Here is a 22,665-nt window from a genome sequence, read left to right on the forward strand (position 1 = left end):
ACAGCTTCAAGTTATCAAATACATGGAGACCTGTACTGCAGAAATACATGCATAACACCACCATGGAACAGCGGGACGCGCTCACGAAACCATCAACAGAGGGCGGTGAATTACAGCACGAAGATCCTTGAGACCTATTAGTGGGGTAGGCCATGGATAGTACGGTCATGACTTCCACGTTTCTTTGAATTTCTTTGCTCACTGTCAGAAGCAGAATTTAACTTGCCCTGTTGAAGGCCAATGCAATTTGGCTGAAAGCTCGGCTTCATTAAATAAACATAGTGGCTTTAATTCTTTATTTATTTATTTATTTATTTATTTATTTATTTATTTATTTATTTATTTATTTATTTATTTATTTATTTATTTATTTATTTATTTATTTTAATACTATGAGCCACGAAAACGTACATTCATTACTTATTCTCACTTCTTATTCTGTTCTTTCTTGTCTTTCCTTTCATACTTCTTGAAACTTTCATTTCACTGACATGGATTTTATTCTCTGTCTTTTTGTCAGTGTCTAGGTCTCCGCTACATTTGTCAGTATTGGGCGGTAGTACCGGTATATCTTATACATCACCCCACTTCATTGGTTACTTCCTTTCTCCATACCAGGTTTCTCACACTCTAGTAGAATGCATTTCCCTGTTGAATTCTTTTACTGGTCTCTGTGTCCAGCCCTGAATCCTGCAGCAGGTCTTCTCTGTTGAACACCATTGTCTTCCTATTTTCCACGCTGATTTTCAATAATCTCACTCAGTATGTCGAGTTACCCTTGTACTTCCTCTCTGATTGCTCTCCACACCGCAATATCATTTGAAAACAGCATTACCTTCAGCTCCGTGACCCACTGTTTTATCTTTGTCTCCTTCACAATTTTGTCCATAATCATTATGAATAACAGTGGTGACAGCACACTTCCGTGCCATAGTCCAGTTTCATTCTAAAACCACCCTGTCCTCCCCACTTCTGCAACAATTTTTGTTTATTGCTTGCACACGATGTATAATTTGTTTTCCAAGCCCTTTCTGTTGCATTCCTTTCCATACCCTCATAAACCTCTAAATCACGGAATGTCATCACTTGAGTCTGGAAGATGAAGCAATTGTTTTTGCTAAAAGAGGCAGAGAAATAAGCACTTAACATTTAACAAATAGTAAAATAATTAAAATAGGCATTTATAATAACAAAAATGAGCACTAAAATAATAAAGATGCTTTAATGTAAGCTACGTAACACACATCTGCATCACATTTTAGTACTGAATCTTTCATCGCAATGTGGATCGGGATGATAGGGTAATGTCAACAGTATTCCCTGTCTGTCATGAGAGGAGGTGACTAAAATGGGGACCAGGGCCTCTCAACTTGAGTGTGGGTTGGCGACCACGGTTCCCCCAGCTGAATCTGGTGTTGCTTACACACGTGTCCGGTTAGTCACTCTTAAGTTTCTGTCTGACTTCTTGTTCTGTTCCGACTCCGATGGCGTTAGATTTGCGAGGCCCAGGGAGTCTTTCATTTTCGCGCTCTTCGTGGTCTTTCCCTTTCTTTTGCCGATACCTTCACTTTTCAAAGTATCGGGCCTATTCCATTTTCCTTCTGATTAGTGGTAGTAGAGGATGGTTACCAAGTTGTTCTTCCTCTTAAAACAATAATCACCACCAGCACTTCATTTTACGTAGCAAGGACGGACCTGGCAACCCTCTTGACCATTTGGCTTGTGGAGTTTTTGGTAGAGATTTGTGTAATATGAAAATATCATTGGTATAAATGTTATTTGTTATCTATTAAGTTAAAATATTTTTTTTAAATTATTAATACAGTACAATTGAATTACATATTTTTTTCTTTCCATTGATTAATTCTAATACGTAAATAACAGCAGAAAATATCCACAACAACTTAAAAAGGACAAAAAAGGCATTAAACTATCAAATAGGCTACGGAAGCTAAAATAGGCAAAAAAATTACTGATGGTACCATTCCGAAATATACGGAAACATGTTGATCTCTATATGACACTTCGATATATCCACCCAGATGAAAAAAGGCATTTTGCCTAACTTCTGGGCTCCAGTCATCACCATATCTCTTCCTTATTCCCAATGTTTTTCCATTACAGTATACATCATACTGAAGATGGGGTCTAGTGTTGATGTTCTGATTTGAAAGCCTTATTGATGTTGTAATTGTCCTTCCACCTTTTTTCTCATTGTCTTTTCTAGTACCCTTTTAAATATGGAGTGTGATTCCTCAATAATTATCACATATCTTCTTGTGCCTCCTTCTTAAATATTGGTATTACCGTACTTATTACTTGTGGATCTGTAAGTTTTTACCAATGCAGATTCCTAATTTCTCCTGTTTTATGTTGTCCACAGGTCTATGGTGAGAAAGATCCTGATGGTTTCTACTGGGGTGAGTGTCGTGGGCGGCGAGGATATGTACCGCACAATATGGTTGTAGAGGTGCAAGAAATGCCTAAGGTAGGGCATTAGTGTAATAAACTTCATTTTGAATTCTGTGTTGACACTGACTAATCACTTTTTAAGAGATGTATTAGATCCACTTTTCCAATACAAATCATTGTGTATATATATATACCGGGCGAGTTGGCTGTGCAGTTAGAGGCACGCGGCTGTGAGCTTGCATCAGGGAGATAGTGGGTTTGAATCCCACTGTCGGCAGCCCTGAAGATGGTTTTCCGTGGTTTCCCATTTTCACACCAGGCAAATGTTGGGGCTGTACCTTAATTAAGGCCACAGCCACTTCCTTCCAACTCCTAGGTCTTTCCTATCCCATCGTCGCTATAAGAGCTATCTGTGTCAGTGTGACGTAAAAAAAAAACCCACTAGCATCATTATATACATTAAACTACCAAGGATAACAAGTCATGTTAAAATGTAGGACATGTTTCATCTCTCTTTTGGGATATCTTCAGTTACATAGAACTTCCATGACAAAAATATACACAGGTGCTTTGTCGCTCTTCCTATTTATGATCGTGGATGCCATGATAAAGGCACTGAAAAGGAAGAAGTAGCAGGATTTGCAAGCTTTAATTTTTTTAGAACATGTGGTGATCTGGGGTAAAACCAAAAAGGATATGGAAGAAAAACTGCAGAAATGGAGTCAAGTGTTTAAGAGATATGATTTAAATATCAACAAGGCTAAGAAGATGGTGATGAAGTTATAGAGGGGAGATGACAAACCACAAATCAGAATAAATGACATCAAACTGGACAGTGTTCCAACGGTTAGGTACTGGGGTAGTATAGTATCAAAAGACAACCTTACAGCATATGAGGTAGACAGTCGAATTAGCAAGACAACTCAATTTTACCACCAAGTAAGACAACTGCTGAGGGATAAAAAAGTACCATTGAAAGCTAAGATGACATTATATAAATCATACTATACACCCATCCTCACGTATAGCCTGGAAACTACCACGTTAAGGAGACAAGTCAACTCAAAACTCCAAGCTGCAGAAATGAAGTTCCTACGCACCATGATACAGGAGATCAGGAAGGACAAGTTCAAGAATGAAAAAATCCGAGAGGAGGGGGAAATAGGAGACTCCTTACCACAGAGGATCCAGAAGGCAAGACTGAAGTGGTTTGGCCATGTAAGAAGGATGAGTGCAAGCAGGACTGCACGAAGAGAATATGAAAGAGAAGTAAAAGGAAAAAGACCCGTGGGCAGACCCAAGAGAAAATGGACTGATCTGGTGAAGAATGATATCTAGAAGAGAGGACAATATTGGGAGAAGATTATGAGAGAACAGTGGTTCATGGCCAGACAAAGATGGAGGGGGCTCGTACACCACACCCGGTCAACTGGAGATCATCAACAACGACGATGATAATGATGATGATGATGATGATGATGATGATGATGATGAATCAAAAATGTGTTGCATTAAAATTGAAATTGGAAATCTGTAATTTGTCAATGTTAAGTTCTCTTCAAAACTTGGTTCCTTTAATCCATAGCTACATTAAGATTCTCCTTGAACACCGTCGTTCACTATCACTTCATGAGAGGTGTTCCGCAGTACAGTGGACCCCATCAACAGGACTTATTTACTATTTTTTTTACATTGCACCGACACAGATAAGTCATCTGGTGACAATGGGATAGGAAAGGGCTAGAAGAAAGAAGAAAGTGGTCATGGCCTTAAGTAATGTATAACCCTGTCATTTGCGTGTTGTGAAAATGGGGAAACCCTGGAAAACCATCTTCACAGCTGCCAACAGTCAGGTTTAAACCCATTAGCTCCCAAATGAAGCTCACAGTGCAATCACTCACTCGATCACCTATATCTTACAAGTGCGTGTAACAATCACAGCTGCTCAAGGGGACATTGCTTCAGCACATCTATTTTCCTCCTTAAACATACAAGCTTTTACAGTATTTCTCATTATTTTACATGATTCTTGTGGCAGTGTGGTATTTTACAGTAGCATCTTCATTCATGCATATTTATCTATTGCCCCTAAGACAATGGATGTATTTTTTGACAAATTTTCAAATTTAATGCAACACAGTGCACTTATAAAATTTGTATGTATACATTTTTATCATTGAATTTAGGCTATATTTGAGTGAAGATGTTGCAGAAGAGGGACATTTTAACATGACATGTTATCATTGGTGATTTAATGTATTTTGCAATTTTTATTGAAAAGGTGTAACTAGTACATCTCTAGGTAGGTCATTCAGGCTTCATTGAAGTATGTCAGACACTTAACCCATTGTGCTTCAAGCACCAGGGGCGTAAGAAATGTGATACGCACCCACCTGCCAAAATAAAAATTTGGGCCCCTCAAATGAAATGTAAAACCTGTGAATAATTAATATAAACATCATTACAGCAAGTAGAACTAACGCAATATGTTGTCAAATTATATGAACCGAGAGATTAAAAAATGATGTTTTAAAATTTGATTGTCTCTGTGGTTTAATGATCAACTACAGTAACTAGAGAACTATCCTCTGTAACCGATACTGAAGTATACTTATAATAATTTATTGCTTACAACCCAGAAAAATATATTAACAAAATTAAATAAAAAACTGTTCAAATAAAGTTTGGAAAATATCAAACCGCATAACTGGTAAGCCTGGTGTAACTACACCATGTTATTACCTTTGCTCGAAGAGAGCTCGTTAGAAACTGAGTTGATCGATTGTTACTACATCAAGTTATTGTTGGAATTATACTGTACATTGTTGTTGAATACATTTTTGAAAAAAGTTAAATGATAAGCAAATTTTGTGCATAATACCATCTTCGGTACACTACACATCAAGAAAGTATCATTTTCTAACTAAAATATAATATTTTGGTATCAATTTTAATTGCTGTAAGTATCTTTCAATAATTTAGTGCAAGTCTGCAAGTCTTATGTGAGGAGCATGTTGCGGTGTTGTGAGAGACGGCCAGGGCAAGCATTGTTTACAGCTGTGATGTGATACATTCAACACAGTTCCGATAACTGCTGCTAGATGCAACCGAACGGCAATTCCTCGACGTACAAATTGTAAAAACAAACTATTTACGCTACCCTCCCAATCCTACTTCCTTCCCTTCCTTCTGTCACCGAAAACATTTTATGTGTTTGTGCAATCTTAAACCACTAGCAATATATACAGTATATAAACAGATTTTATTTTTGAAAATGATACATTTTGTAAGGATCAAAATACACTGTAAATAAATAAATGTATCTATCTTTTATCTTTACACTGTTAAAACTTAACTGTACTCATATCTGATTCTAAAGAAAGTGGACCACACAGCAAACTTTCTGGAATGCAAAAGCATTGACGATTTGAAGGATATCCACGGATGATACATGCGATGCTAAGTAGACTTGAGGTCGCTGAATCTGCCTTGGGTCATAATATTTCATAGGTAATTCTTTTTAAAATATCAGTTTTGAAAATTATCGATTTGCAGAAGAAACAGTAACAGGAATAATTAGGTCTAAAATATTATATTTTTGACACCAATTTTAATCGGTTTTTCTTATTATAACTTGGTACAGATCTTTTTGAAAGACCTTGGCTCTTTTGTCATGAGAGACAGCTAGACTCAACACAGTAACTGCAGCCAGATACAACCACCCAACAATTACGCTACTTACGAACGATAGCAACAATCGTTTTGGCCCCTTCTACAACATCATGATGTCACCTTTCCCATGTAGAGTGCTATTGGTATTAAATGATTTTTTTTTTTTTTTCCCCTTCTGCCCCTTATGCCGTAGGGTCACCTGCATTGAGGCCTTGTGGGCCCTGACATTACACCACTGTTCACTCTAACAATACAAAGGTCGATAAAATATAAACAGGATTTTTGTTCCTGAACATGTTCCTGGCCCAGTGCTTCTGCTATGCTTAGGCGGGACCGTTAGGAGAGGGGAGAGCATGCTGTTAGATATTTCCCGCTGTTTCATCAGTAACGCTCACTGTGTCAGAACAACGGGTGCACCCCTCCACTGCGCAACGCATAATTATAAAATTTCTTGCTCATGAAGGAGTTACAGTGCCAGAAATTTGCCAGAGATTGACTGCACAGCTCGGTGATCAAACATTGTCAAGGATGCATGTGTGTGAGGAGTGGGGAGGAAAGGGGAGGCAGCACCAGTGAAAGCCAAGACTTGACTGTCAGCTGGCAAGGTTCTTGCAACTGTTTTTTTAGATCGACGCATTTTGCTGATATATATATATATATTTATTTTTTTTGCATGAGCGACGCACAGTCAATGCTGCTTACTACTGCGAGCTGTTGAATAAGGCGAGGGTTGCATATTGCTGCAGAAGACGAGACCAACCGATTTGACAATGCGCGTCCCCATACTGCAGCTCTAACTGTCCCCAATCTACAGGAAATGCACTGGACTATACTTGGGTCATCCTCCTTACAGCCTGGACTTATCGCCCTGTGATTTCCACTTATTCGGACTGCTTAAAGAAGCTCTAGGAGGGCAACGATTTGAAGGTGACAAGTGTGCGGAAGACTTTGTGCGCAACTGGCTGGTGATACGACCCTGTTCTTTTTACAATGGGGACATCAAAAAGCTGCCCATACGCTGGGACAAATGCATTTCCAAAGCAGAAAACTATGTGGAAAAATAAATTGTAATTACCTTGTATTTTTCAATAAATGAATTTAAATAAAAAACAAAATCCTGTTTATATTTGATGCCCCCTCATATGCTTGATTGTCTTTCTTGGGAATTTACTGCGACACTCTGCAGAAAGCACTTTTCCCTCTCTTCCAAAATACTTCAACACATCTGCCATGATTTGTTGAGGAAACAATCATTGTTACAGTTTAAAAGTCTATAAATGCAGATGAGTTCAAATAAAATATGTTTTATGTAGCAATAACGCATTCTTTCTGCTCAAAATCACTGGTACATTCTCGCTAGTGTTAAGAGAAAGTACAACTGGGCAACCATCCTCTATGAACACTAATTAGAGGACAAGAAAGAGTTCCAGTCCTTTGAGAAATTGAGGTATTGGCTAAAGAGAGGGAAGGGCCTCAAAGGTTGTGAAAATGAAAGATTCTGTAGGTCTTGCAAATCTAATACCATTGGGCTCGGAAGAGAACAAGAGTTCAAATTGAGGAATGTGATGCAAGTAAGTGGAGGCGATGCAGGCTCTGCTAAGTCTTAATGATTGTCAACCCACACTTGTTAGCTGAGAGCCCATGTCCCTACACTCACTCCTCACCTTTCAATTGTCCGGCTCCGTGGCTAAATGGTTAGCGTGCTGGCCTTTGGTCACAGGGGTCCCGGGTTCGATTCCCGGCAAGGCCGGGAATTTTAACCGTAATTGGTTAATTCTGCTGGCACAGGGGCTGGGTGTATGTGTCGTCTTCATCATCATTTCATTCTCATCATGACGCGTATATCACCTACGGGCATCAATTCGAAAGACCTGCACCTGGCGAGCCGAACATGTCCTCGGACACTCCCGGCACTAAAAGCCATACGCCATTATTATTATTCCCTTTCAATTGCATCTTATAACAGGTAGAGGATAACATGGATATATTCTACCATCCCCATGCACACGGGATCTTTGTGACTGTTGTTGCTGAACATCCTGCAAGTTCTTCATCTTTCAGAATATTGTTCTTGCTCATTGAAACTGCACAAACCAGTCGTAAACTGTAATTTGTGAGAGAACAGAGACCAGAAAATCTTCCTGTAATCGAACCAGACATTCCAGTTGATTGAGTCTGCTCATAAAATTATAAATAATCATCCAGTAAAAATGCTCTCTAGTCACGTCCATTAATATCTCAAAATATATACTGGTCATAATGACTGGCAGCAGTCCTTTAATAACTCTCGCATATTATATGGTATAACTTTGAATTTTTGAGGAAACTCTCATTGTTTTATTTCATTAAAAGTCGTTAAATGTAGATATGTTCAAATAAAATATGTGAGTTTTATGTACCAATAATGCAGACAGTAAGAGCATGACAACAATTAACACTTGGGTGTAGCTGCAATGGTAAGAACTGCAATGGTCTCTACTCCGATTCTCCTATCCTAAACAAATTCAAAGTAATGTGCAAAGTACTTGTTTTGAGATAACTGGCATTTTAGATTTAGAGCTGTTTTATCTCTCCTACACTATTGGTGAATATGCCATTTCCTTAGCACACTTACTGTATCTTCTAGCAGATTCGTTGGTTAACTCGAGGAAATGCAAGATATGCCTTTCTGGATATTTTCTAAGTAGTCATAAACAGCGATTTTGTAACATACACCAATAAAAATACAGCTATAATATCTTGAGCTTGGATGTAGCTACATTAATTTAGTTATGAAAGATCACTGGAAACCACCCTCAAAACCCATGGAATACACTTATCTCAAAAAAATCAAATTTTGCAGATACTTAGGGCACTATAATTATAATCATCAATCAAAATATGATCTTTACAATGCTGTCATTTGTACTTCTCACAGTTCCCTCCAATCCTCTTGAACAATCTTGCATGATATATTACTGTTCTAATCTTTCATTACATAATGTTCATGTTCTTTGTACAGAATAGCATGGAGTCTGGCAGGGGCGCGCATCCACATGGCGGACCCCACTCGCGGGACCGATGGGGAGATATCTATGCCAACATGCCTGTCAAGAAGATGATAGCCCTGTACGATTACGACCCTCAGGAGCTGTCACCGAATGTGGATGCCGAGGTGAGCCTAGTTATTGTGAGCAGGTGTTGTCTAGACAGAACGTGGCTTTGCTTAAATAATACACTGGGTGGTGAAAAGATAAACTCTGCTGTGAAGTATTTGGAAGTACTCTAGAAAAGTACCATCCTCCTCCACTCTATGGCATCCATGTTTCCCATATTCCTTTTTTAGCTTCCTAATACCTTGGGTGTGGATTCAAACCTAACAGGGGAAGTCAGATTTTAGGGGCTGCATGGCCGAGGTGGTAAAGTGTGCTCGGTTTGCCCAGGACACGAGTTCGGTTTGCTTGAAGGAAGTTAAAAATTTAAGAAACAAGATTTCCACTTTTGTAAGTGAACATGGCCCTGAGGTTCACTCAGCCTGCACCAAAACTGAATAACAGGTTAATTCCTGGAGAGGGCAAAGATCGCTAAGCATAAAGCTAATCACTCTACGCCACCAAATGGCAAGGTTACGGATAGTGGAAGCCTTTACCTTTCACCCCTCCCAGGGCCTTCATGGCCTGTATGGAGATGCTTTGCTTTTTGCATTTTACTGATATTCAGGAAAATGTAGAAGACTGAATGTTTAAATACAATTGTGGCAACAAGTTGTTCCTCTTCGTCTGCTTTTCCAGATTGCTTTATTCAACTTTCTTACCTAAGTACAAAGATTTGGAGATTGTGCTTCTTTTTTTCTTGTATTTTCTCGTTTGTCATTGTCTCCTCTTTCTATAGCTTCCTCTTCCCACACTGACTGACCACTCATTGTGTTTGTTATTTGTTTCTTTTCATCAACATCAATCAATCCAATCAATGATCTGCTTTTAGGGTTGTCACCCATGTGGCAGATGTGACATAGCCTTTTCTTAAATGTTTCTTCAAAGAACTTGGAGATTTATCAAACATTTCATCTGTTCACGAGCAAGACTTCTCTAATAATGCTTGAATGCTTTCTTAAATTCAAACCTTCATCATTAACCTTTTTACTGCTGAATTCTTGGATAGGTTGGTGTGACCCCAGAGCTGGATTATTTCAGCCATCAACTTCAACATACATTATCACCAATATGAACATAATATACAAGCACTAACTACAGAATAATAGTTCAAGACAATATGTTAACTCACCAGTTTGTTCATACAGTGTTGGAGACAGTTCATGTTAGAGATCCAGGGTTCAATTCCAGATGCTTAGATTATTATTATTATTATTATTATTATTATTATTATTATTATTATTATTATGATTATTATTATTATTATTATTATTATTATTATTATTATTATTATTATTATTATTATTATTATTATTATTATTATTATTATTATTATTTTGTGTGTGTGTGTTATTGGTTGTGTCTACTATAGGCTATATATGCACAGTACCAATCCGTATACACAATTAACAGCAGAAATCAGAATACACACAATACTGATATAAGTAGAGGGGTACTTGTCATGAACTTAACATCAACTATATGTTTTGTTTTCTTTTCTTTTTTATAAGTTGCTTTACATCGCACCATCACAGATTTATCTTACAGCGATTATGAGAGAGGGAAGGGCTAGGAGTTGGAAGGAAGCGGCCATGGCCTTAATTATGGTACAGCCCCAGCATTTGCCTGGTGTGAAAATGGGAAACCACAGAAAACCATCTCTATGGCTGCAGACAGTGGGGTTCAAATCCACTATCTCCCTAATACTGGATACTGTCCACACATAAACGACTGCAGCTACCAAGCTTGGTCAACTATCTGTTCATAAAATCTGTTTGTTTTGTCCACTACTTTTGCCAACACCTCTTCATTCAAAAATGCCTTGAAATAATCAATATCAGGGCATTCTTGGGGTCAAATTATTACTTTACATAGCCAGGTTTGATGCTTGAAATGTATGTCCGTTTGGCGCAAACTCATCATCCAACCATGTGGGCAGGCCTAGGTCAGTGTCATTTCCTCCTCCCTCTGGCAGCAAATCATCACCACTATCACTTCTCTAATATCCTCAATATCACTACTGCCACTATCGAAATCCATATCAGAGCCAGTCTCCTCTAAAAGTGTAAGATTTCCTCCAGACAAATCTTGAATTCGTATGCAGCAGCCGTCATTCCAATATGATATTTACAAATGTGTGACTAAAGAAAACCATTTTCCTACAGAATTAATAATAGAAATACAGTATAAACTAATTGGTTTAAAGTGTGGCTAATAAATAGCAGAAGCATATAACACAGTTAAAAAAGCAAATCAAGTATATTCGATCACAGCACTGGCTGGCCTTTTCAGGCAGCTTGAGTATATTCAATTGCAGCAGTGAAAAGGTTAAAGAAGTCTTCCTTGTGAACGGATGAGATTTTCTTCTGAAGACGCGGAGCGAAGTTCTGTGCAAAACATAGAGACTTTCCCCTTGTTTCCTGACACAGCAAAAGCCCAAAAGTTTATTATCATGTCTATAATTACAGTTCATGAAAGGATAAATCTAAATATTTCCCTTGATCAATTATTCCAATCCCTTGTGCCTTGTCCTATAAATAAATATTTGCCAACTCTTTATATATGACTTGCTTTGACACTTGTTACTTCCTTTCCAACACTTTTTTATCCAAGCCTACATGAAAACACTCTCAAATACTACAAATATAGCAGTTAAGGCTTTCACAACTGGCTATATCGTATGTCTGTATTTTTCAGGCTTAGAGGCTGTGGTCCAGAAGCATATGAGAGTCCCAACATTTCACCAGAACTGTATTCCACTCTCAATGGAATGGGGTAGTATCACAATTCCACCTCAAAATATATAGTGCAGGTTGTGGTGCGCTGCTAACCTACTGGTCTGCCATGGTGAGGGGACAGTCTCTGATTGGCTGTTCATAGGCCAATGATTGAAGCAATTTGGAGCCCGGCATTGGCCAACCTGCCTTGGTGAAGACAGGCAACTGTTGAAAAATGTGACAATAATAGGCGCTACTTATTTCTATATTGACTTGTACAGTCTCATAAAAACTATTTAAAATAGTATGCTGGAAAGATCCACCTTGTCAATATTGTCACTGAGGAAGAGAAAGTTTGTTTTTCTCAAAACATGCACAATGTTTTTTATTAATAAATATGATCGATTAAGATTGATGAAGTCTATTGGGAAGGCGGATCTTTCCAGCATCCTATTTTCAATAGTTTTTTATGAGACAGGCAACTGATCGCCCGTTGCTTTTTCTGGCCTGCCGTGTCCTCCAATAGGCAAACAGCGATACCACTCCATTTCGCTGTGAGCTTTATACCAGTCACAGTTAGCATAACCCTTGAGAATGCTGACTGCAGTTTTCAGTGGAAACATCGGCTCTGCCATATGCTCCTGGATCATGGCCTATAGGCCTGAAAAATACAGATCTAGGTTAATACAAACAATTAACCTCTGTGTTGCTGTTAGAGCACTATTTCAGTAATCCAGAATAAAGCAGAGTTAGTTATTAAACCTGTTTACAGAGCTTCTGTCTATTACTGTAGAAACTTTTTAAGGATAGTAGAGATTATAACATGTCTGTGAACGGTCAGAACTAGCCTGGCGTGCTGTATGCGTCCTACTGCAGGTGGAACTATCTTTCAACACCGGTAACATCATCTACGTGTACGGGGAGATGGACGACGATGGTTTCTACATGGGCGAGTTGAATGGCGTGCGCGGCCTAGTGCCATCCAACTTCTTGACTGAGGCACCTCCGGATTATGCTGGAGATAATGGTAGACCTCCCAGGGGACGTGCTGGAGGTCACGGACCTGGCGCTAGAGGTCCCCCTCCACCCCCGCGGGACGGGCGCATGGATCCACGCGACCGACGGAAAGGTAGGTCAACCATTTATCCCATTAGATGACATAGTTCTTGTAGACAACTCTTGTAATGTCCAAGCACAATTTTTAACTTAGTTGGGTGCCCTCTTCATACAACACTGAGGCTACAACCATGGCAGGGATAAAGAGAGAAATATAAAGAATTGTAGTTCAAAGAGATCAGTAACTTACCCATATCAGACACAGTGGGTATGAAAAAAAAAATCTACTTTTATAATTCAGGATACTGAATTTGATTCATGAATCCATGAGCATTTTACACTATGATATGTGGTAAACATTATTCAGAAATAAATGTGGTTTGACCAGCTGTTTGATTACTTGACAATACGCATGAATCACCCCACACAGCAAAACATAAAAATCATGTGTTTAATAAGTATGGATTGAGATAACCTAAGGGAAAGGATTTATGTTGGAACAATTTGACTTTTATGACTAGTTCTCTTATAAAATAATATTAATGATGTGTAGGAAAAGTATGTTACAGAAACCTATAGAATCAGATGTAATAACTTGCTCTTATTCTAGTAGTGTCTTTACTGTAGGAATAGCTAAGGGAAAATACTGTGTGTTTAATATGCCTTCTAACCCAGAACTAAACTAACTCATCTCCACTCTGTTTGAGCCTGCCAAGACACAAGTATCAGAGTGTCATGTAGTCAGTGATTTGGCTGTCTTGTCTGTGTTCACTGCCTCTCATATTGGATAGCTTCAGGAGGCTCAGTGAACCCCATTTCAACCATCAGATCAGAATTAAAATCCTGGAACAAGCTGATAATCGGACACCACTAGCCGTACACCTTTTTTACTATTCATTGGCATAATTATTTATGAACTCCAGCAAGCTGGGTACGGTTATAATTTAGCCTCATGCAATTTTTTCAACAGTGTAGCTTTTCCCATCTTCCACAACATGGATGAGGGACTAGACTTCGGCGAGACTTCCTTTAACTACTTTACCTTGTAAGCTGTTTCTTAACATCGGAGTGTGATAGCCAAGTGACATTGTCACTGGCTGCTCACCAATTTCAACACTGGCCAGTGCATGTGGGATTATTGAAGTGGAAAATCACATACCTATGGTTTCAGTCATGTCTAAGGTGGTTGTGGTGATTATTGTTTTAAGAGGAAGTACAACTAGAAAACCATCCTCTATTTAACACTAATCAGAGAGAAAATATGGAAGGGATCCAACACTTCAAAAAATGAAGGTATTGACCAAATAAAGACAAGGACCATGAAGGGCGTGAAAATGTAAGACCTATGATTTGCAAACCTAATACCGTCGGGTTCAGAAAGGAACAAGAGTTGACCAAGGGAGGTCGGAGAGCAAAGATGAAAGTAAGTGGAAGCAATGCCAGAACTCAGTTAAGAGCCCTATGGTCGCCAACCCATGCTCCAAAGTTAAGAGCCCCTGGGGCTCAGTCATGTCTAAAACTGTTGATCAAAAGCAAACAAAATAACTCTTATCAGAAAGCCAACTTTACAGTTTCCTGCCAAGATCAGTTGTCACAGTGCTAAAATTCGTGACTTTCAAGTTGCTCAAAGGAAAGGGAACAGGTTAATTTGTAATCTCCATGTAAAAGAAAGTTTGACTTAGTTTACAATCCCTGTGACAGATGGTAGCGTAATGCAGAGGCTGCACATTACGTACCGTACTTCAAATGTTTGGGGCATGCTGTACCTACTATGGCACTCTGTGCTGTTGAGTAAACATAAACATAAATCTACTGAATTAAGAATTATGTATTTAAGTATCTTTAAATACCAGCTAGTTGGTCCTGGATGTGATCCTACAACATTTGGGTACAGTAGCAAATTGAACTCTCCACCTGGCCAGTTGAAACAGCAATAGAGCTGTGAAAAATAATTTTCTGAAATAATCTTGCATTATGGGAAAGAGTTTGCCTTTCTATTTCTCTCTACTGGAGGTAGTTCTCACACTGAAATGGGGCAGTATTGACCTCTTTGATGATGATGATGTATTATTATTATTATTATTATTATTATTATTATTGTAACCGCCCCCCCCTTTTAAACAGAAGGAAGCACATAATACAAGATACATATAAAACACGTAATTATTTGATAATGCAAAATAACAAACCTTACAGAACGACATCAGCCGATGATCAAACAGGAAAACATTTTACCTTTTACAAATACGTGGCTTCGCAGGATAACCAACATGCCAACTAGAGAAAGGAAGTATGGGAAGCAGGCCGGGAAACCCTAGAGGACGAGACCTTACGCGACGTTGTAGGGAAAGAAACGTGAGAACATTAACCCTTTGTCTAATTTATTTAACATATAGAATTGAATCAAGGTATGAAGTGCACAAGGTTAGATAACATTATTAATTAAAAAAATCAAATCGAACCACGAGGTTCCTATCAATGTTTCTCTCAGGAAAGTGAATATTTACACAAAGTTACAATGACATTTAAATAAGTGAGCATAATTTCGATGTTGAAATTTACAATGATAATTTAAAGGGAACAATGACCTAATTACAAACATCATATAAGGCAAGTTGAAAAATGTTACAAGGGAAGGGAACAACAGAAATTAAATTTAGCGCAGAGGCCTATAGAGAAGCAATCCTCTCCTAATACACATCAGTGAGGGACGCAAAGCTCAACAGGTGTGCACTAAATTGATACGAAATTACTGGAGGCAACTCGGAAAAAAATAATTAAAGTTTACATATTCACAAAAGATTAATAAAATGAATTGCCTCCAAAATAAAGGGTATGCCTAGTTGACGAACTACGGCATTACAAATCAAAAGCGGTGAAAACCAGGGTCTAAGGCAAACTCCGAACGAATGAATTTACATTTTAAGTTAACACTTGAGAACAGAAAACATGCTTACCCCGGGATGGCTGGAGCCGGTGAGCGGACCACCTTACAAGGTGCGTCCGATCATTACGACGTACGAAAACCAAAGACGCTGAACAGAGCCTTGCTCTTGCTAAGGATCCAAAAAGCCGGAAATTGGGAAATACTCAAACAGCCAATCAGGGAAGCTACCTATGTTTCGATCCGAAGTTTGACCAATACCAATTAGTGTTATTTTCACCAATAGAATTATAGCACCAAATATGGTAATGTGGGAAATTCATTCTAGAGATTTTGATTGCGAAACTCAGCGATTTCGTGATCGAAGCCTCCACGTGGCACTACAGGGTGATACAAAAAATGGGTTACAAAAAAAACATATTACTGGAGATCTCCAATATCTATGTCAGTGATTAAGTAAATAATTGTCTCTTCAGTGAGTCCTGAAAATACTTTAAAATACAACTTCATCAAAAATAAAACACACAAATTTTGACATAATTTTTACAACAAAAATTTTGTCGAATTCTTCAAAAAATGTTAGTTCATTAGTTTCTTTTGTCAAGTCAAAAATGATTCCGCCAACTATCAACTCACCACCGATGACAATTACAATTACTATTATTATTATTATTATTATTATTATTATTATTATTATTATTATTATTATTATTATTATTATTATTATTATTATTATTATTATTATTATTATTATTATTATTATTATTATTATTATTATTATTTAATGAATTGTCCCTTTGAGTGTCCCTGAACATCATGAAGACAGAATACCAGAAAACTAATCCAAGTGTTTGCACCATCTAAGTCAGAGGAGAGAGCTTATCAAAGACAGCTTCACGTATCTTGTATTTCACCTGTGAAGTGACTGAGGCAGTAGCAAAGAAATCCGAGCTAGTATAAATGCGACTCGGGTGTGGTGGAGGGAAGTCACTGGTTTACTTTGTGGCAAAAGAATGCTTCTTCACCTAAAGTCAAAGATATACTGAACAATAGAATGTCTAGTTGTGCTATATGGTGCTGAACAATGAACGCTAATTTCATGGCATGGAAATGCGAATGCTTCACTGGTCAGTAGGCATCTCCCTAATCCACCACCTCAGGAATGATACAATTTGACAACAAATGGACATCATGCCGATTAATGAAAAGTTGCAGGAAACGTGCCTTCAATGATATGGCCATGTTCTGCATGCAGCACCTGGCACAGTCGCCAACTTCACGGTGACCACCCAGCTGAACGACCAAAAAAAGGCACTGGCGAGAGATGGTGAAAGCGGACATGAGGGACATCAGCTTGAAGCCAAATGATGCCCATGACAGTTTAAAATGGTTGCAACTTGAAAGCTGCTCAATCTGTCAAACACACACTTTAACATACCTGTAAAGAAACATCATTAAACAAGGAACAAAAATACACACTATTATTTTATTCCTTCATTGGTGAATAATAATAATAATAATAATAATAATAATAATAATAATAATAATAATAATAATAATAATAATAATAATAATCTGACTAAAAATGTCTATAACAAAAGATCTATATCTCTGAATGCAAAAATCATACACTATTGCACTGTTATCCGGCCAGAGGCTCTATATGCTGCGGAATGTCTCGCCATGAATAAAAAAGGCATGATGGAGAAATTGGAGGCCAAGAAAAGAAAGATTTTGAGAAAAATCTTAGGTCCAGTCAAAGACAACGGCGAGTTTAGGATACGGCACAACCAGGAGTTGTACTCGCATGTGGAGAAAATAACTGATGTGATGCGAAAAAGGAGGATTACTTTTTATGGACACATGGCCCAAATGAATTCAACACAGTTAACCAACCGCATTTTCACTTTCCTCCAAGAGAAAAAGGCAAAGGGGGCATGGTTCAGTGAGGTACAGAAAGATCTGCAGGAGATTGGGATCTCATTTGAAGATATCCAGGAGCGTGTCTCACTTAAGAAAAAACTCCAAGAACATCAGAGTTTCCTACCAAAGCCGAAGATGAAAACTGGAAAGGCATGGACGGAAGAACGAAAGGAGCAACACCGTATACGAATGAAGGAGTACTGGACCAACATTAAAGCTCAAGGGAAACAGTTGAAATGACGTGGTCCTTAGTTGGCCGAAACGAAACAAGAAGAAGAAGAAGAAGAATATCATACAGCTCAGCTACTGATTGCAAATGGTCTAATTTAACACACACTGAGCAACTTGCACACTACATTCTCTATATCAGGTCGCCCCCCTTGGAATGCACCCAACAAGCGTAATATTGAAGTTAAAAACTTTAGGATGGCACATTAAAATGCTAAGAGTTTTTGGTTTTTATGAGTGGACACCTAATGTGTTCCACAGAGTGCTTTTACATCTCCATATGGCAAGCTTCAAATACTGATGGACCATGGCCAGGAGATGTGAAAGTAACTTGCTGACCTCTTTGTTCCCTAAAGTAAACTTTGCTTGATATTATTGCAGAGGCAGTTAAGTTCTGATGTGCTATCCATAATGAAAATATGTACATTCAAAGTACCAAATCCACCAACGACCATTCTTCCAAACAATGAAAAATAGCAGATATTGGAGTAAAATCGTGTTGGACTTGATAAATCTTCTTCCAAATCTTTAAAACTGGCTACATTTAGGCTTCGTATATATGCATTTACTTTTCTGTCAGATGAGTCACTACTTAGATAATCGGAGTGATACTGATAGACACTCAAAGGAATGAAACACACAGTATTTGTTCATATATTAAATAAATACTGATGGCTGACTCATCTTGTATGACCTAACTGCAATTGATGCAATCTTCTTCGTTAAACTTTCAAGAAACTGTCCCAAAAATTATATTTGCACTTAATTTCTCATAATTATTATCTTATATATTTTTCCTACTCCCCAATACTTTCAAATTATATTCTATATATTCAAGTTTCCATAATATGTTGTTTATTAAAATAAATAGACTTTATCTTTTTTCTCATCTGAATGCAGCTGCTAGCAAATTCACCTGGCTCATGGTTAGAATATCTTTACACATTTGAACTATTTTGTTCACAGTTGTCTAGGTTTTATATAGTAAAATATGTAAAATTTTAATTCCAGAATTCAAGTATTTCTGAATAGAGACTAAATATATAACATTGGTTGTAGCACAGTGAAGTTCAGACGAAAATTAAGGAAATAAAATCAATTATAACTTTTTTTTTTTTTTTGTAGAAGATAATTACAAGTGCTCAAAACTGTGGGCTGTAAACACGTCAATCTTGATCACCTAAGTAAAAGGACCAGTGTTCACATTATTAGATGAACTTTTTTTTTTTTAAGTTTCAATCTCCTGTTCCTGAATGACAAAATTGGACATTTAAACCTCATACCTCATACCTCTCTCAGTACCTATTAGCTACAACGTATACAAAGTATAATTAAGTTCTGTATTAGCAAAGTATCTATATTTGATTTCATGTTTTTAAGTCATACATGTGAAATAGAATTTCTCAAGTGAAACGTAAAGTAAGACTATATTAGACTTCTTATTATTTACATCACACACACGCTAATGTTTTGATTGCCTGTTTTTATTTTTTGTGTTTATTTTACCATACGCTTCATCCCTTACTTATTTTAAAGTATCAGACCCCATATACTTGTTGTGATGAAGTCTCGGACTGCACAGTGAGCTAGAACATCTGAAAGGAGTTGCTTGTCACAAGGGGAGAGAAAATAGAAGACCAGAAAAATTGTACAATGGCCATACAATTTAAGTTACCTTATTTGGTAAAGAAAATTATATAAATCTTATCTACGTGTTTAATACCAAGGTAAGGTACCTACTAAACTACCACCAAAAATATATTTACTTTACATTTTGGTGGATTCCCTAAAGGGAAATATAATAGCTTATTCATTGGCTAAAAAAGGCACCAACATACACACAAATGAGATACTAACTCAGATACATTAGCTGAAAAACTTCTTGGCTCAAAAAGTAATTGAGCTTCCAGGGGTCTGAGAAGATAATAATGGATGTAGATGACCTGCACTTTATGGCTGCGAATGTTGGTCAACTACAACTGTGACAGAGCATCGTTTAAGCATCATCGAGACTAAGATGCTGAGGTGAACACCTGACATCATGAAATTGGATCTATGATGATTTGGATATGTATCAAGGACAGTAGCTGATACTACTACAGAGACAGGTTACACGCAAGAAGTCGTCTGTAGGTGACCAAAGCGATGACCTAAACAGCAGTGAACCAGTACTCTTCACAACAATTTGCAGAGCAGCATAGTCTCCACCCTGGCATGGCCCAGGGCAGAACTAAATGAGGACAACAAATCCATGTTGTGGATGTGCCACCAGGAGGGACAAATACAGAAGAAGAAGAAGAAGAAGAAGAAGAAGAAGAAGAAGAAGAAGAAGAAGAAGAAGAAGAAGAAGAAGAAGAAGAAGAAGAAGAAGAAGAAGAAGAAGAAGAAGAAGAAGAAGAAGAAGAAAAAAAGACCTGAGATTGATGAGGCAAGAGCCTGTTTATTTGAAGATAGCAGTGTATGAAGCTTAATTTTTCTTGTCCTTTAATGTTTTCATGTTTGTACTAGTCTTCTCTTTTTTGTTGCTTCCTCTTCCCACACAAATCTGCCATTGTGTTTATCCTGATATGTGTTTCTTTCTGTGTTCCTCTTTACCTATTGAATCCATTTTCTGTCCACTACTATCCCCTTCCATCAAACAAATACACATCTAACAACATCCTGTCAGCTGCACATTATAGATACTCTGCCCTTATGACCTATGTATTACTTTTTAGCACTAGTACTGTTTTTTATCTTTAAGTTTTACAATATATTCACAAATTGATTTCAGAGTATATTGTCCAGGATGGAATGACACAGTTGGTGTATTACAGCGAAGCATAAATTCTTAAACGAATGTAAGTTGATTAACTTACCAATTTTTGTACTAACAAAACTAACAGTTCAATAGAATAATACCTCAACAATAACAATAGAGCATTAAATATTTCTAATATTTTGGAAAATGGTTTGGTGATGGTATTAATAGCTACGGTACATATTATCAAAAAATGATGGATTCCTTTAGGACTCTAAAATGATAAGAGTCAAGATTAAGTATTTAACCCTGTTTAATACACTATTTTACCTTTTGTTCTATTTAAAGTTTTCCTTACAAAAAGTATAAGGAACAGTTTTGAAAGATAGAGGGCATTTTGGAACATGAATAAATTTGAAAGGTGAAAATATGTCTTCAGGCTTAAATCTGAACATTTCTGGTTCTCTAGGTGAGCACAAATGTCAGTTACTTGAGTTCAACTTATTTTTGTTTAGAAATAACCATTTCAATAGAAACTGACCCATAAAACAATTTGTAAATATTTGAAACATGCGTTGTAAAGTTCTGGCTCAGGTTGACTGAGTGAGTTAGTGTTTAAATTAACCTGTAAGTCTGTCGAACACAAGAAACAAATATATAAAACACTATTTAATTTAACTAAGTTGACACTGGAAATGCAAGGCTTCGATTTAAAAAAAAATATATTATTATCAAACTTTCTGGATTTTGTCGTGGGCTAATGGAGTGCTCCAGATTAGTTATACAGTCACAGTTTCAGATGGCAAGGATTTGTAACAAAAGCTACTGTGGTGAAATGACATTTTGCTGATCTACAGTAGATAACTGGAAAATTTTGGATTTTAGTCTCAAGGACATCCACCTTTTCAAACATTTTGAAATAGAAAAACATTCTCTACTGATACAAAGATGATGAGCACTGCTATGTTAGAATGGTTCTTTCTTAATATAGATACAAAAATTAATATCTTATTTGTCACAGTGTTGTTTTTTGGACTGTGAAAATTTAAAGGTCTGCCCAAATAGAGGAATTTACTAGAAGCCGATATCCATTCACGACTTTTTCATCTACCGCAAGCTTTCTAGATTGTTTCACAATTAGCCCATACAGTCACAAGCCAAAACTCTCAACAAAGACCTAAGGTGTAACAATTTGAAAAAAAAAAATCTCCTTGCTTTATGTAAAAGATGTTTTAAAATATATGTTCTAATTTTGGTCTTACTGAAAAAGAGGGCACCCAATGGTAATATTTAAAATAATAAATTCTTGTAGAAAATAAAAGTACAAGTCAAACTAAATTAAATACATCATGCACATTATTTTATTACTACATAGCTGGACAAAAGTGTAGAGTCAGTAATTAAACATTTCCTTGTATAATATAGTTTTGCTAGCTAACAAAGTTTTAAAAATATATTTCTCTTAATTTTTATGACAGGTTTAAAAAAAGGGAATTTGTCACTTGTTATAACCAGGACTATCTCTAGGTCATAGATGCTCCCCTAACAGGATGGTAGTCCAGCTGTTCACATGGTGATTTAGCAATTTTGATTATATTTATGAAACTGAAAGATAATTAATTATAGATACTTTTAGAAAATGAATACTATTCAGGCACGTTTGGCAAAAGTAGCATCAGTTTATATTCATACCTTTTTTCTTTCAAGTACTGTGATATGGAACTGAACACTACACAGTATAATAATTCAGTTGTTTGTTAAGACTTGGCTAACAAGATCTTTGAATTCTGCAAGATCTCTGTTGTTAGACAGCAATGACCCTATTAAATAAATAGCAGATGATAATGATCTCTTGTGTGCAATAATCACGATGCTGTAATAACGGTTGACATTCATAATGAA

At 37.1% G+C, this 22,665-nt stretch overlaps 1 protein-coding gene across 1 annotated transcript in view; it reads left to right on the forward strand.

The window, feature by feature from the left end:
• The window catches only part of Rbp (RIM-binding protein), a 388,051-nt gene that overhangs the window by 300,285 nt on the left and 65,101 nt on the right, over nt 1–22,665 (forward strand). Inside the window, exons 21-23 of the mRNA XM_068230934.1 lie at nt 2,384–2,488; nt 9,086–9,238; nt 12,809–13,061. Of these exons, the coding sequence (XP_068087035.1) occupies nt 2,384–2,488; nt 9,086–9,238; nt 12,809–13,061 (511 nt within the window). The remainder of the gene's footprint in view (nt 1–2,383; nt 2,489–9,085; nt 9,239–12,808; nt 13,062–22,665) is intronic.

The sequence above is a fragment of the Anabrus simplex genome, chromosome X (genome assembly GCF_040414725.1).
Source record: "Anabrus simplex isolate iqAnaSimp1 chromosome X, ASM4041472v1, whole genome shotgun sequence".
NCBI lineage: Eukaryota > Metazoa > Arthropoda > Insecta > Orthoptera > Tettigoniidae > Anabrus > Anabrus simplex.